The sequence below is a fragment of the Eulemur rufifrons genome, chromosome 18, assembly GCF_041146395.1.
Source record: "Eulemur rufifrons isolate Redbay chromosome 18, OSU_ERuf_1, whole genome shotgun sequence".
Classification (NCBI taxonomy): domain Eukaryota; kingdom Metazoa; phylum Chordata; class Mammalia; order Primates; family Lemuridae; genus Eulemur; species Eulemur rufifrons.
This window is the reverse complement of record NC_091000.1, coordinates 38,767,896-38,782,739: the sequence shown is the minus strand read 5'-3', so window position 1 is coordinate 38,782,739 and position 14,844 is coordinate 38,767,896. Positions and strand designations below refer to the sequence as shown.

General features: G+C 37.6%; 1 protein-coding gene across 1 annotated transcript in view; it reads left to right on the top strand.

Moving 5' to 3' along the window:
* DCHS2 (dachsous cadherin-related 2) overlaps positions 1 to 14,844 on the top strand; it is a 195,865-nt gene that overhangs the window by 154,696 nt on the left and 26,325 nt on the right. The window contains exons 13-14 of the mRNA XM_069493240.1: positions 1,702 to 2,559; positions 12,354 to 12,467. Coding sequence (XP_069349341.1) covers positions 1,702 to 2,559; positions 12,354 to 12,467 — 972 coding nt within the window. The remainder of the gene's footprint in view (positions 1 to 1,701; positions 2,560 to 12,353; positions 12,468 to 14,844) is intronic.

Sequence of the window (14,844 nt, the reverse complement as noted above, 5' to 3'; positions counted from 1 at the left end):
GATTTCCTAACCTCTTCGTTGCTCAAGTAGATTACTATAACAGCCTCCCAACATTCCCATTTTTGAATCCAGCTTTGACATTGCTGCTTCAGTACTGTTCCTATAGCAGAAATTTGATTCATGGCACTTTGCTGTGGGGGCTCCTCCATAGATTGCAGGAGAAAGTAGAGAATCTTCAGCCATATACACAGACCCCTTCCCGCTTTGACCCTTGCTTACCTCTCAAATGCATGTCTTCCCTCTGCCACCACTGCAAACCCTGTCCCTACCCTCTACATGCAGATCCCCAGGGAGCCCTGTGCACGAGTCACACTAGAACATTTGCAGCCTATTAATTTCTTATACTCCTGGGACTATACACAGGCTCTTTCCTCTGCATGGAACACTCTTTCCAAAACTTGGATTCTGGTTTTCTCCCCTTTAAACGTGAGTTTTGCTGTCACTTTTTCTAATAAGCATTTCCTGGCCATCCTAGCACAGGCTGGGCTTCTTTCCTCTGTGCCTCCCATCACTCTGAACGAGTGATTTTCACACTGTACTTTAATGTTCAAGTATACACCAGCTTTACCTCCTAGATTGAAAACACCTGGGAGCCAGATCACATCTTTCTCTCCTTATATTCTCAACATTGAGCATGTACTTGGCACATAGTAGGTGCTCATCAAATGTTTGCTGAGTGAATGAATTGCTTTATCAACCACGATACTACAGAAATGTAGGTGTCTGATCATCCCTACTCTGGGTACAGATTAACTATGAATATGTCTTATAAATACAAATACAGGACCTCTTTCCTCAGCCCCCACACTACCTATGGCTGATGTTTTCTCTGAATGCCATTCCCATGTGCCTCTGGTCCTTGGACTCTAGTAAGTTCTCACGGCACTGGGCCTGGTACTTTCATCCTGCCCCTCATCCAAGAATACGGTTGGTCAGTCTTCGAACCACATTTTTCCTCACAAATTTTCAGAGTTACTTTAAAATATCTTTGAAAACTTTTTGTTTCTATGTTCAATTTTAATTTTTATTCCACTTGATACCATGGAAGATAGCAAAGGGCAGATTATTTCAAAGGACACAGAGATGAATAAAACATTGTCCTTGCTTACCTTATGGAAGAAGTAGACAAGTGTCCAACTAGATCTCAAAAGTGGTGTGACTCTGCACAAAGTGCCACAGGGATGTAGAAGAGGAAGCTTCCTGCGGTAGTATAATTGGCGTAAAATCTATAGTGAGTAACAGTTGGGAAATTACTACAACCAGTCTGTTCCTTTGTGATTGATATCTAAAAATGGACACTATATCCTGTTTCTTATCCCAGACTCCTATTATTTTATTTCACATAAAAGATACGTTTTAATCCTCTCAAGAGGAAAAATATATAAATATGAAAAGTTGCAGATGCACACAGAAAAAACATACAGCTGCAAATCAGTGAAAGCAAGAGTACTAATTATTGATTGGTTGAAGACATATATTGAATTATATTATTCTGTTTATCCCCTCCATAGGATAGAAGTTTCATGAGGGCAGAACCTTATCTTGTTCATTGTCATATCCCCAGTCCCTACAAAAGTGCTAGGATGTAATACTCAGGAAATACATATTTTTTGAACAAATGAATATATGGATACATATAGTGCTGGCCAAGGGGTGCTGTTTTTTCGATTCAAATGAATTTTGAATTGTTTTCTTTAATAGATGGAAATACTGACGAGTACTTTGCTATAAACGAAACCTCAGGAGAACTCTCAACCACTCGTGCTTTGGACCGGGAGCAAGTCAACAATTTTACCCTTGTCATCCTGTGCTCTGATCTGGGGGACCCACCGAGGAGCTCTGTAATCCATCTGCAAGTCAGAGTTTTGGATGACAATGACCACAGCCCTTCCTTCCCTACGCTTTACTATCAGTCCTCTGTGCGAGAAGATGCTGAAGTGGGAACAGTGGTTCTTACGCTCTCGGCAGTGGACAAGGATGAAGGCCCGAATGGGCAAACCGAGTATTTTCTGACGGATGAGGATTCTGGTGCGTTCACCATGGATCCCGTGGCCGGCACAGTGAGAACCAGCCGTACCCTCGACCGAGAAGCCAGATCGCAACACACATTCAGGGCTGTGGCCAGAGACTGTAGCACCCAGGGCTCGAGAAGCACCACAGTAATTATAAAAGTACATGTCACTGATGTTAATGACAATAATCCGATTTGGGAACAGAACCCCTTTGATGTCTTTCTTTCTCCTCAGTCACCTATAAACCAGACAACTGCCGTTCTGAGAGCAGATGACCCAGACTTGGGGCCCAATGGAACTGTCATTTTTAGTTTTTCAGAGCCCCAGTCACTGTTTTCTATTGATAAATGTACAGGAGAAATTCAACTTCAGCAAAATGCACCTCCAGAATATTTTCCTATGTGGCTACAATTAAAAGTTGCGGACCAAGGGGTCCCAGCCAGAACAACTGCCGGTCTCTTGGTCATTCACATGGAAGGGGAAGATGTAAAGATTTCCTTCAGCCACCATCTATATAAAGGGCTTGTGGCTGAAAATTGCGAGGCAGGTGAGTGTCCCTTTAAGTTTTTTGTATATTACACCTGTTTGGCCAAATGCTTAAAACTATGGATGATAGAAGAGTGCTATTGCAGATTCAGTTATAAACTTTTGAGTCCAACAAATTCTTGGTATTGGAGAGTTATAGTCAACATGGTTAAGAATAGCCTAGTCTGAGATGAAATGTTAGAGCAGAAAACGGTGAGGACCAAATTACTTCTTACCTCTAAGGTGGGCCCTCCCATCAAAGAGTCCGTCAGAAAAGCTCATGAACAAATGGATGGGGGGAGGGCCTTCGTCCTGCTGTTTACATTGTGTTTTCTTGACCTCTGATCAGACTGGTTTTTCTTGGTTCCTTTATATTTGGAATTACTTAATTAAATTTGACTTTTGTCTTTTCAATAGAAGATCATTTATTAGATCTTACACATAAGGGAGGCTAGAGATCCTTCTGGAAGTAATATAAACATATGGTATCCATAAATATCCAGGTAGGTATACATTTCAGGATATCTGAAGCAATGGGTTGGGACCTCTGTTTGAAGAGCAGACGTGACTTGTGTGAAGGGCTTAAGTCTACACCGGGAGGTAAACTAAAAGCTGCAGACGTAACAGGAAAGGCAGAAGGAAGGATTGACAGGTAAGGAGGCTGTTGAAGCTGATGAGATGCCACTGACCCACGCCTGGGTCAGCAGGATTTCCTGGACCCCTGTGAAGAACAATGACATGTGCATAAAATATTGATTGAGATTTCAAGCTGTCCAAAGCTTTGCCTGGAACATGAATTCATTTCAGACTCCCAGATCATAGGATAGACACCAGAGGTGATTTTTCCTTTTTTTTTTTGCTTTTGAATTCCAGTGGTTTCACAAGATTGTAAATCCGTTGATCAGTGTGAGAATGGCCTTGATATAAATTATTTAACAGCATTTTATAGCTGCCAGCATGATTTCCATCCTTCCCCACATACCTGCAATTTTAAGCTTTATTTTCAAATGAAAAATATGTGCCTATTGGAAGCTTAAATTTTCTGTAGGTCACTCAAAAAATCTGATCTATCAGTAGGTGCCACTTGACATCCCAAGTGAATTATTTTTGATATTATCATAAATTCTCATAATTCAAAACCGCTTTTAACATTTACATGTTCCTTTAAGGAAATTAAAAATTAAATATAAAACAAATAACTCCAGTGTATTTATATTTGTTTAACATTTCTTTGTTGGAAAGCCCACAGTTTCAAGTTTTGATTAACATTGCATTCATCTATTAACAACATCAACCTTAACACCTCAATTGTTTAAAACAATATATAGTTTCCATTTTAAAAGGAACCCTTTGGTGGGTAAAAGTCTCACTTATTTATAGAAAGAATCGCTCTCAGAGGGTGCCACTTGCCAGTGAGGCACAGGCTGTCCCTACAGCAGTGTGACAAAAAAAGTTGAAGTACAAGTGACTCCCTTCTCTTGATTCTTAATGCCACCCCCTCTCCCTGCATTTTCAGCCAAATTAGAGGGAATTTAACCATTCTGAATCTTTTTAAAAGTTAGGTATAAACCACTTAGTTGCCTATGGTGTTTCAGTCCACTGAACAATTTAAACAAATTTTCTGGAAACCAGCTCTCCAGTGTGTTGGTTATCCTGAGGAGGGCAAATCAGTAACCTTAGTCCCTCATGTGGACTATTCACAACTTCATGCATTTCTTTTTTCTATTGTTTTTTATTCTGTATTTCATTTATTTCTGTTTTAATCTTTATTGTTTCCTTCCTTCTATTAACTTTGGGTTAAGTTTGTTCTTCTTTTTCTTGTTCCTTTTGACGTCATGTGAGGTTGTTAATTTGAGATCGCTCTTTTTTAATGTACGTGTTTACCACTATTAACTTCCCGCGTACTACTGTTTTTGCTGAATCCCATAATTTGGGGTGTGTTGTGTTTTTATTTTTATCTCAAGATATTTTCTAATTTTTCTTTTGATTTCTTCTTTGATACATGGGTTGTTCAAGAGTGTGTTGTTTAATTTCCACATTATGTGGGGATTTTCTAGTTTTACTTTTGGTAATGATTTCTAATTTCATATTGTTGTGGTTAGAAAAAATATTTGGCATGATTTCAATCTTGCTAAACTTAAGACTCATTTTGTGGCCTGACATGTGATCCGTTCTGGAGCATGTTCTGTCTGCACATGAGGAGAATGTTTATTCTGCTGTTGTTAAGTGTTCATATTATATATATCTGTTAGGTCCAGTTGGTCTATATGTTTCCTGGTTGATCTATCCATTATTGAAGGGGAGGTAAAAAAGTCACTATTATTGTGTTACTGTCTATTTATCCCTTCAATTCTGTCAATATTTGCTTCAAGTATTTGGGTGCTCTGCTGTTAGGTGCATATGTATTTGTAATTGCTATAGCTTTGTGGTGAGTTGACCTTTTTATTATCATATAGTGTTCTTATTTGTCTGATGCGATAGTTTTTGGCTTCAAGTTTATTTTGCCTGATATAAGTATGGCCATCGCTTTTCTCTTTTGGACAGTATTTGTATGGAATTTCTATTTCCACCCTTTCCCTGTCAGCCTATTTGTACGTCCTTCTATTTAACGTGCACCTCTGATAGACAGCATATAGTTGGACCTTGGTTTTTGCTTGTTTGTTTCTCTATTCAGCTACTTTATGTCTTCTAGGGGAGTTTAGTCCATTTATATTTAAAGTAATTACTGATGGGGAATGACTTACTATTGCCACTTTAAAATTATTTTTGTATGTCTTGTAGTTATTTTGTCCTTTTCTTCTCTTACTACTTCCTTTTTTGTTTCATTGATTTATTTTTTTGTGGTGACATGCTTGATTCCCTTATTATTTCCTTTTGTGTTTCTTCTATAGATATTTTTTGTGGTTACTATGGGGGATTACATAGAATGTATTACAGTTATAACAATCTATTTTAAACTTACAATAGCTCAACATCAATTGCATACAAAAACTCTGCTCCTTTACATCTCCCTCCAACACACTTTATGTTATCCATGTCACAAATTACATCTTTCATATTTTTTATCTGTTAACATAGTTTTTTTGTTTTAGTTGTTTTTTATGCTTTTATCTTTTAAATTCTAGACCAGAATTAAAAGTGATTTATGTGCCACATTGCCGTATTACAGGATTCTATATTTATCTCTATATTTACCTTTACCAGAGAGAGCTTTATATTTTTGTATACTTTCATTTGATGTCTAGTCTCCTTTTGTTTCAACTTGAAGAACTCACTTTCTCATATCTTGTAAGACAAGTTTAGTGGAGATGAAATCCCTCAGCTTTTGCTTATCTGAGAAGTTCTATTTTTCCTTCATTTCTGAAGGATGATTTTGCAAGATATAGTGTTCTTGGCTGTCAGGTTTTTCTTTCAGCACTTTGAATATATCATCCTACTCCCTTCTGACTTGTACTGTCTTTGCTGAGGAATCCAGCCGTGTACAGAATGTCACTTTTCCTTTGTTGCTTTTAAGATTTCATCTTTATCTTTATCATTTACAGTTTGATTTTAATGTGCTTCCATGTATTCTTCTTTGGATATGTCCTAGTTGTAGTCCTTTGAGCTTCTTGAATATGGGTGTCTATTTCCTTCCTCAGATTTGGGAAAGTTGGCCATTTTTCTTTGAATAAGATCTCTGCCCTTTGTCCTTTGTCTGTCTCTCTGTCTTCTCCTGCTGAGGTTTTCATAATGAATACATTGGTCCACTTTATGGTGTCCCCTAAGTCTTTTAGGATTTCTTCACTTTCTTCATCCTTTTTCATTTTTGTTCCTCTAAGTTGGTAATTTCAAAGGATCTGTCTTCAAGTTCACTGATGCTTCTGCTTGATCAAGTCTGTTGTTGAACCCCTCTAAGTGAATTTTTCAATTCAGTTATTATATTTTTTTAGTTCTAGAATTTCTGTTTGATGCTTTTATTAGTTTCTGTCTCTTTGTAGATGTTCTTATTTTGTTCATACATTGTTCTCCTGATTTCATTTGGTTATCTGTGTTCTCTTATAGTGTACTGAGCTTCTTTATAGTGATTATTTTGAATTCTTTGTCAGATAATTCATAGATCTCTGTTTCTTTAGGGTTGATTCCTAAAGATTTATTTTATTCCTTTGATTGGGACATGTTTCAAAATTACTTTACCTAAATATTTACACAATTATTGGGTTTTGTAGTCATGTAACATAAAAAGCATATAATTATGCTTTTAAACTGTTGCTGTGGTTGTGTTAGTTTTTTAATTGTATTTTTGTAAAGAAGAAAGAAACAAGAACATTAAGTATGTTACACTTTTTAATGTAATGTTAGACTTAATGTGAAATTTCAAAAAACTGAAAAAGTAAAAGGTAAATTATTTTGTATGTTTCACTTACCTCATGGGAATTAAAGATACAATGTTGGGTCTCATAGCTTATTATGTATACCTTTATGTGAAATGAACGGTAATTATAAGTTTTATCTACATGCCCAGAAGCAGAGTTTTGTTAAAAATGTGCACACTAAGCAGAGACCTAGAAGGATTCAAGGCCCCTTTAATTATTTCCTCTTTTTTCAAGACAGTCTCAAATTTAGACTTTGTTAGAGGAAAAACATGTATAAACATTTGCAGCTCCTTGCTAACGTTAGCATCTAGTTTGAAATATTTTCATTGAATGAAATTCTTTTGTGCTACAATTCCATTTGATATTATGAAAATTTTACCACAATAAAAATAGGATTGTGCCCTTTATAAGAGAAGTCATATGTAATTCTTCTTTGCAGTTCTGTGCTCATCTTTATTCTTTTACATGCAAGCAATCTCCATGTTTTCTTTTGTAATTGTACACATAATAAGAATCTTAACCCATGAAAAAAGTCCGTCAGCAAGATCATACATCTTGTTGGCATAGCTGTTTCTCTTCTTACTACCATTCTTAAGAATATATGACAAGCCAGTTGAAATAAAATTTCCTGTGTTTAAAAAAATAAATTGTATCAGGAAGCATAGAACTGTTATTGAGCACTCAGGATAAAACATATTGCACTACTGTAAAGGCATAGTCCTACCAAAAATGTAAGACATTTTTATATTAACAACATGTCTCCTGAAATGCAATAAAGTAAGCATCAGATTGTAATGTAATTTGAAAGAGTTTTCAACATGTGTAATAACTCGATTCCACCATGATTGATTAAGATCCATTACTTTGTCACTAAATGACTTTATAACTGGCTTGAAAAGAACCACCATTCAGAAATCCTGATAAATGACTTTCAAATTTTGTCACAGTTTATGTTAAACATATTGTTTCTTAAGAGAGTAGTATATTCAGTTTGGATTTTCTTGTTCTTTTTCCATAACAAATTCTGTTTTATGCCTTTTTTTCACTGAGTTTTCACTGAAGTTTCAATTTTACAGGCAGTGTCATATACTTTTTCCTTTAATATTTATAGTGATAATTGCATTTTTGAGTGTTAAGCTTTGAAAGGGAAAAATACTGTTTGTTCTAGGGCCTTTTCTTTCTTTTCCATTCTTTTCAGTGAAATTCTTTTAAGTATCCAGAAAAAAATATATATTAATTTTACTTGGGTTAGGGATCATTTTCACTATAACCTCTAGCAGGATGAGTTTCAAGCTATGTTTCAGGGCCGTGTAGTAGGGTTTAATGAGGAGGTTCAACAGAGAACTTGAATAGATGCTATTTTTTTTAACTAGTGCAGATCTCACTATCAGATATGATATTATAACATCGAGTTGTTTTTTAAAAAAATAATTGCTGTTGGTTTAGGGTGGCCGTGTAGGCAGGGAGCAGTATTTTTATAATCTCTCAGGCTAGAAAATGTCAGTGTCCTTTCTCCCTCTTTCTGTCTCCCTTTTTAACCTCCCTTCTTCCCATACTTATTAAGCACCTACTATGTACAAAGGAATATACTTTTGATACACAGAACAGCATACTTTATTCTCAAAAGTTATACTGAGAAAGATGCCAGATACTGTATGATTTATAAGTATATGAAAATTTAAAGGTAAAACTAAAGTTATTGAAATATATAGAACACAAATATATAGAAAACCTCCTCTACTGTCATGAAATTTAGTCCAATTTATGCAGGGAGATGAGATCAGTCTTTACATGTGTTCAGTAAAAGTCCACAGGTGACAAATAAGTAACACAATGTAAGTGCCAAAAGGGCTGGTAACAAAAAAAGGAGAGGTTCACCTCTCTATCCGAGATGGTAAACAGGCAGACTCAGAAATGGAGTTAGGCCACAGCTGTGTTTTGTTCAATCCACCTGGTGTTGCTGTTTTTTTTTTTTTCCTCATAAATTATTTTCCACCATTTAGGAATTGGGAGAGTTCACATGAAAATAAATATACATTTTTTATCTTCTCTTGAAAAGACCAGGATCTTCAGCATCCTGAAGTCTCCTTTCCCTACTGGCAGCAATGGGCTGACACTGAGAGTCTCAGGCACATCAGGCATGCTCTGGCCTCCTCCACCCATCTGACCCCTTCGTTTGTCCATGCTTCTTGCTTTTACCCAAAGACATCTGGTAATGAACCCTGTTCTCTACTCCTCTCTGACACCATGTCAGCTCCAGTTCCTTTTAAAATGTTTTCTTTTACTTCCCTGTTGTGCCTGTTGCCACTACCTTATACACAGCCCCTGTTGCTGTACACTCAGCAATGAAGGAGAGTCCTATAGCATTACCTCCTATCTATCTCTCCCCAATCAGGACGACATGCATACCTTTGCCAGTAGCTGTCATCCTACTGGCAGGATGACAGTAAGAGAAGAGACGGGGTCATTGCAAGATAATAGCATCTAAAATAGATTCTGTAAGTTATAGGCCTAAGACCAGAGGGTTAAGGTCCGTGAGGAACTATGAAGAAGTTTCTCAGAAGTGGTGGATGAGCAGAAAACAGAAAGCCAAGGAACAAAGATGAATTTAAAAAAGGGGTGGAAGTGGCCAATGAGCACAGGGAAAAGATACTCAACATCATCAGACATCAGGGAAATTAAAATCAAAACCACAGTAAAATACTACTATATGTCCACTAAGATGGCTAAAAAGATTGACAATACCTGTTGATGTAGAGCAAGGAGAATTCTCATAAGTTGCTGGCAGGAATGGAAAATGGTACAACCACTTTGGAAAAGAGTTTGGCAATTTCTTATAAAGTTAAACATACACTTACCCTAGGTGTTTACTCCCAAGGAATGAAAACATGGGTCCACGCAAATACTTGTGCATGAATGTTCACAGCAGCTTGATTCATAATAGCTCCGTACTGGAAACAATCCAAATTTCCATCTATAGGTAAATGAAAAACAAACTGTAGTATGTTCATTCAGTAGAATACCACTCTGCAATGAATATGGAATGAATTTTGATACACAAAGTAACTTGCTTGATTCTAAAAAATTATGCTGAGCAAAAGAAGCCAGATACACAAGTATATGAAATTTTAAAGGCAAAGCTAATCTAGAGTTATAGAAATCAGATCAGTGATTGATTGGGGCCAAAGGTTAGAGAAATGGGCTGTAAAAGACATAAGGGAACTTTTTTTTTTTTTTTTTTTTTTGACACAGAGTCTCGCTTTGTTGCCTGGGCTAGAGTGAGTGCCGTGGCGTCAGCCTAGCTCACAGCAACCTCAAACTCCTGGGTTTAAGCGATCCTACCGCCTCAGCCTCCCGAGTAGCTGGGACTACAAGCATGCGCTACCATACCCGGCTAATTTTTTCTATATATATTTTAGTTGGCCAGATAATTTCTTTCTATTTTTAGTAGAGACGGGGATCTCGCTCTTGCTCAGGCTGGTCTCGAACTCCTGACCTTGAGCGATCCACCCGCCTCGGCCTCCCAGAGTGCTAGGATTACAGGCGTGAGCCACCATGCCCGGCCAAGGGAACTTTTTGAGGTGTTGGAAATATTCTATGTCTTGATCATGATATTGGTGTCACAGGTGTGTATAGTCGTCAGAACTCACAGAATGGTATATTTAAAATATGTGTAGATTATCATATGCATATTTTACATGAATGAAGTTGACTGAATAAAAATATTATTAAAATAGCAAGGCAGGCAGTCCTAAGAGGGAGACAAATGGACAGCCAAGATAGGAAGCAGGGCGGAGATGAGCAGCAAAGGACATAAAATATAAAGACATCAGAGTACTAACTTGGTGACCAAACGGATTCTTCGGACCCTTCCAGCCGTCATAGATTGCTTTTTCCCCCAGAGCTGTCCATTCAGACAGCCCTGCCACACCCAGCTTGCCTTAGAGGCACTCAGCATCTTCTCTTGTTATATCAATTTCCATCTCAAGAACTTCCCATTTGCTCTTCACTGCTTCCCATCTCATAAAGCAAGGATCTGCTCCTCCATTTACCTTTGTAAATAAAGTTTTATTGGAACACAGCCACAGTCATTTGTTTATGCATTGTCTGTGACAGCTTTCAGGCTGCAATGCAGACTTGAGTATTTGCAACAAGACTGTATGACCCTTAAAGCCTGAAGTATTTATTACCTGGCACTTTACAGAAAAATTGCTGATCCTTGACATAAAGCCACACTTGTCTCCCTTGCTGCCAAGGTCTCCCATACGCTTGCCTACCTTTCCTTCCCTCCACCACTTTGTACTCCTTTCTATTTAGTTTTTCTCCACTGTCGTTTTACATTGTTCCAGTTCTAATTACGTGCACTTAGTGCCACTATCCGTCCTTGTTAATTCTTTCATACTGATAATCACTCTGCTCCCCATAACTTAAAATGACTTTCTTTTTTGTTTTTCTAATTTCTACACCTAACTCAATCTCTGTTTCTTCCTTATAGTTATCTCTTGGCTTGCTCCTGCCCTATCTTAACAATTCTTGAATGAATTCATGTCACACAGTTATGTCCTCAGTTACTCTCTAGTTGGGTTGCTTTTACCCACAACTAGACTGGAAGCTGATGGAGGGAATATTTCTTTTATTTATACTCCTATAACCTCCTTTTCCACTCCCACCCAGTGTTCAGGGCTGTGTGTCTTAATGTCTCCACTTCTTTCCATCGCCCCTCCCACGTCCTGGGCCATTGTCTCCTGCTTGGATTGTGGCAGTATTATTTTAATTGATCTCTCTGTTCAGTTCTTACCCTTCTTTTCTCTGTTCTCCACACAGCCATTGGAATGAGACCTCTTAAAAGTAAATCATATTATTTTACTCTATTTATTAAAATGCCTCCATGATTTCCCTTTGCACTTAGAATAAAATCTGGCCTTTGCTTACCCGCCGTCTCCACCTTGTGCCTCTTCCCTCAGTCATGTGCTTCACCCAACCAGGCCCTTTCCCAGCCCCCGGCCTGTGAGTGGCTGTTCCCTCTGCTGGAATCCTCCTCCTCCCGCCTTTCCTATGGCTTCTCGTCCTTCTCCACAGCCACATTTCTCGAAAGCAGTGTCTGCCTCCCTGCAGAAGACGTGCCTTCTATCACATAACCTTGTTTCTCTCTTTCTAGGGAACTTGGCATAATCAGAAAATTTCCTTGATTATATATTTGTTGAATGGCTTATTGATCGTCTCCTCCTACCTGATTAATAAACACCACGAGGATAGACATCTTTATTATTTTGTTTGCCATTATGTCCCCAGCATCTGCCTTGGGCTCTGCCTTATTGAAGACGCTTAATAAGTAACCCTCGAATGAATGAACAAGTGAAAATATAGTAGGCAAATAATAAATATTGATACTCAGTATTTGCTCTTGTTTTTCCATGAAATTTTCTTAATCCTAAAGAAGTTTTTGTTTACCTAATTTTTACAGGTACTTCTATTGTGACCATAAAAGCTCTTGCTCCTGACTCAATTCAGGACAGCATTCAATATTCAATTTTTAGTGGAAATGAAGATGGTGTTTTATCCCTGTGCTCTAACTCAGGTAATCCTTCTCTGTCCTCTAATAGCTTTATGTCCTGCTCCATTTAATGTTACTAGTAATAAATACTCCTGCAAAATTTAAGAATTAGAAATTGTTAGGAGTAAATAATTTAAAAGATAAGAAAGAGTTTTCTGTGGTAGCCTATGAGAAATTATGGGAAATCAGGAACTATTTATTTATGTATATTCACTAAGATATCTATCTTAATACTTCCAAATTAGACAGTACCTATCTTGCCCTTCAAATTTTTAAAGATAAATTAGTTTCTACTTACAAGTTATCCATCTATTTGGGAAAATTGGAGAAACAGTGCGGAGATCATTGATAGTGAGTTTGAATTGAAAGTAAGCACACACGTCTAGCCTTAGGGAATTTTCATCAGGGATTCTTGTAATTCGCCACTGAATGTCAACAACGCAACAAAAAAGGACAGCTGGAAAGGTTTCTATGTGGTGGTAAAGAAATTACTTCCAAATACAGTATGTATTAAATTTAGCTTTAATGAGATCATTATTGTGTTTTAAATGAATACCAATTGATTATTTGAAACATACTTTTTTGACTAACAACTATGTAGTAGATACGTATCTACTGCTTCATTGTCAAACCTCAAGGAGAATGTTTTTAATAACTTCTACATTCCCATACAACTGCCTCGTTTAACCTATACTCCATGCACATGGGAAGAATTGAGAGGGAGTAATTTCTGGGGTAAATGCCCTCTCATCCTGTGTGGTGTTAGGACTTTTGGGTCCTTACAGCCTTTGGCCAGCAACCTTTCTGTTAGCCTGCTAGAAGCCTTCATCTCCTCACCCTCTCGTTGGGTTAAAGGATGCACAGGAATCCTGCTGTTAACAGGGTCATTCGTGAACATCACCAAGTCTTAACTTTCTTGTAGTCCAGGTGTCTGAGGGTTCTGGGGATTTGTTTAGGAAGAAAGGAAAGTAGCAGTTTGCATATTTTCCCAGGCTATCCAAATCCTTCTTCCACCACACTCCCAACCCGGCCCAGACCTGACCTTAGTTTTTCTAGAGTCTCTCATTAAAATACAGGTAAAATCTGCCGAAGGTCAGTCCAAAGAGATCATCCACAGAAACCTCTTTATTTTTTGAATACATGATTATGTTGAATTCATTTAAAAATTTCATTATGAAATATCTACAAGATGGTAGGTGAAAATGCATAAAATTGTTTAATGAACAATAGTAAAATAAAAACCCATACACTTGCCACCCATGTTCAGAAATAACACTTTACAGTAGTCTCCTTTTACCCCACGGTTTCACTCTCCGAGGGTTCAGTAACCCATGGCCAGCAGTGCTCGGAAAATATTAAATGGGAAGTTCCAGAAATAAACAGTTAGTAAGTTTTAAATGGCTCATGATTCTGAGTAGCGTGATGAAATCTCACACCATCCTGCCTGGGACATGAATCACCCCTCTGTCCCGTGGATTCACACTGTATATGCTACCAGGCTGTTAGTTGCTCAGTAGCCATCTTGGTTATCAAATCAATTGTCATGGTTATCACCATGCTTGTGTTCAAGTAATCCTTATTTGACTTCATAATGGCCCCAAAGTGCAAGCGTAGTGATACTGGCAATTCAGACATGCCAAAGAGAGGCCATAAAATGTTTCATTTAAGTGAAAAGTTGAAATTTATTGACTTAAGGAAAAAGAAAAAAAATCATATGTTGAAGTTGCTAAGATCTACGGTAAGAACAAATCTATCTGTGAAATTGTGAAGAAGGAAAAAGAAATTTGTGCTAGTTTTGCTGTTGCACCTCAAAATACAAAATTACAGCCACTATAAGGGATAAGGACTTAGTTAAGATGGAAAAGACATTAAATTTGTGGGTGGAAGACGTGAACAGAAAGCGTGTTCCAACTGAGGGTAATGTGTTGCGCCAGAAAGCATTGAGCTTATATGAAGATGTCAGCCAGAGATCCCCTGAAAAGAGTGACACCAAGTCATTTACTGTGAATAAGAGAAGGTTACACAGATTCAGAAATAAGTTCAGATGGAAAAATATAAAAATTACTGGAGAGGCTGCATCTGCAGACACAGAAGCTGCTGCCAAATTTCCAGCAGAGTTAAAGACGTTGGTTAAGGAGAAAGGGTAGCATCCAAAGCAAGTCTTCAACTGAAATGAAATCAGGCTGTTCTGGAAGAAGATGCCCAATAGAACCTACATTTTTAAAAGCCTAAAAGAAGCACCAGAGCATAAAACATGGAAGGACAGGTTAACCCCGGTGCTGTGTGGCAGTGCTGCAGGGTGTATGATAGAATCAGGGGTAGTGTACAGAACAAAGACCCACATGATCTCAGAAACAAAAACAAAAATTATCTGCCCATGTTCTGGCAACATGATCATATT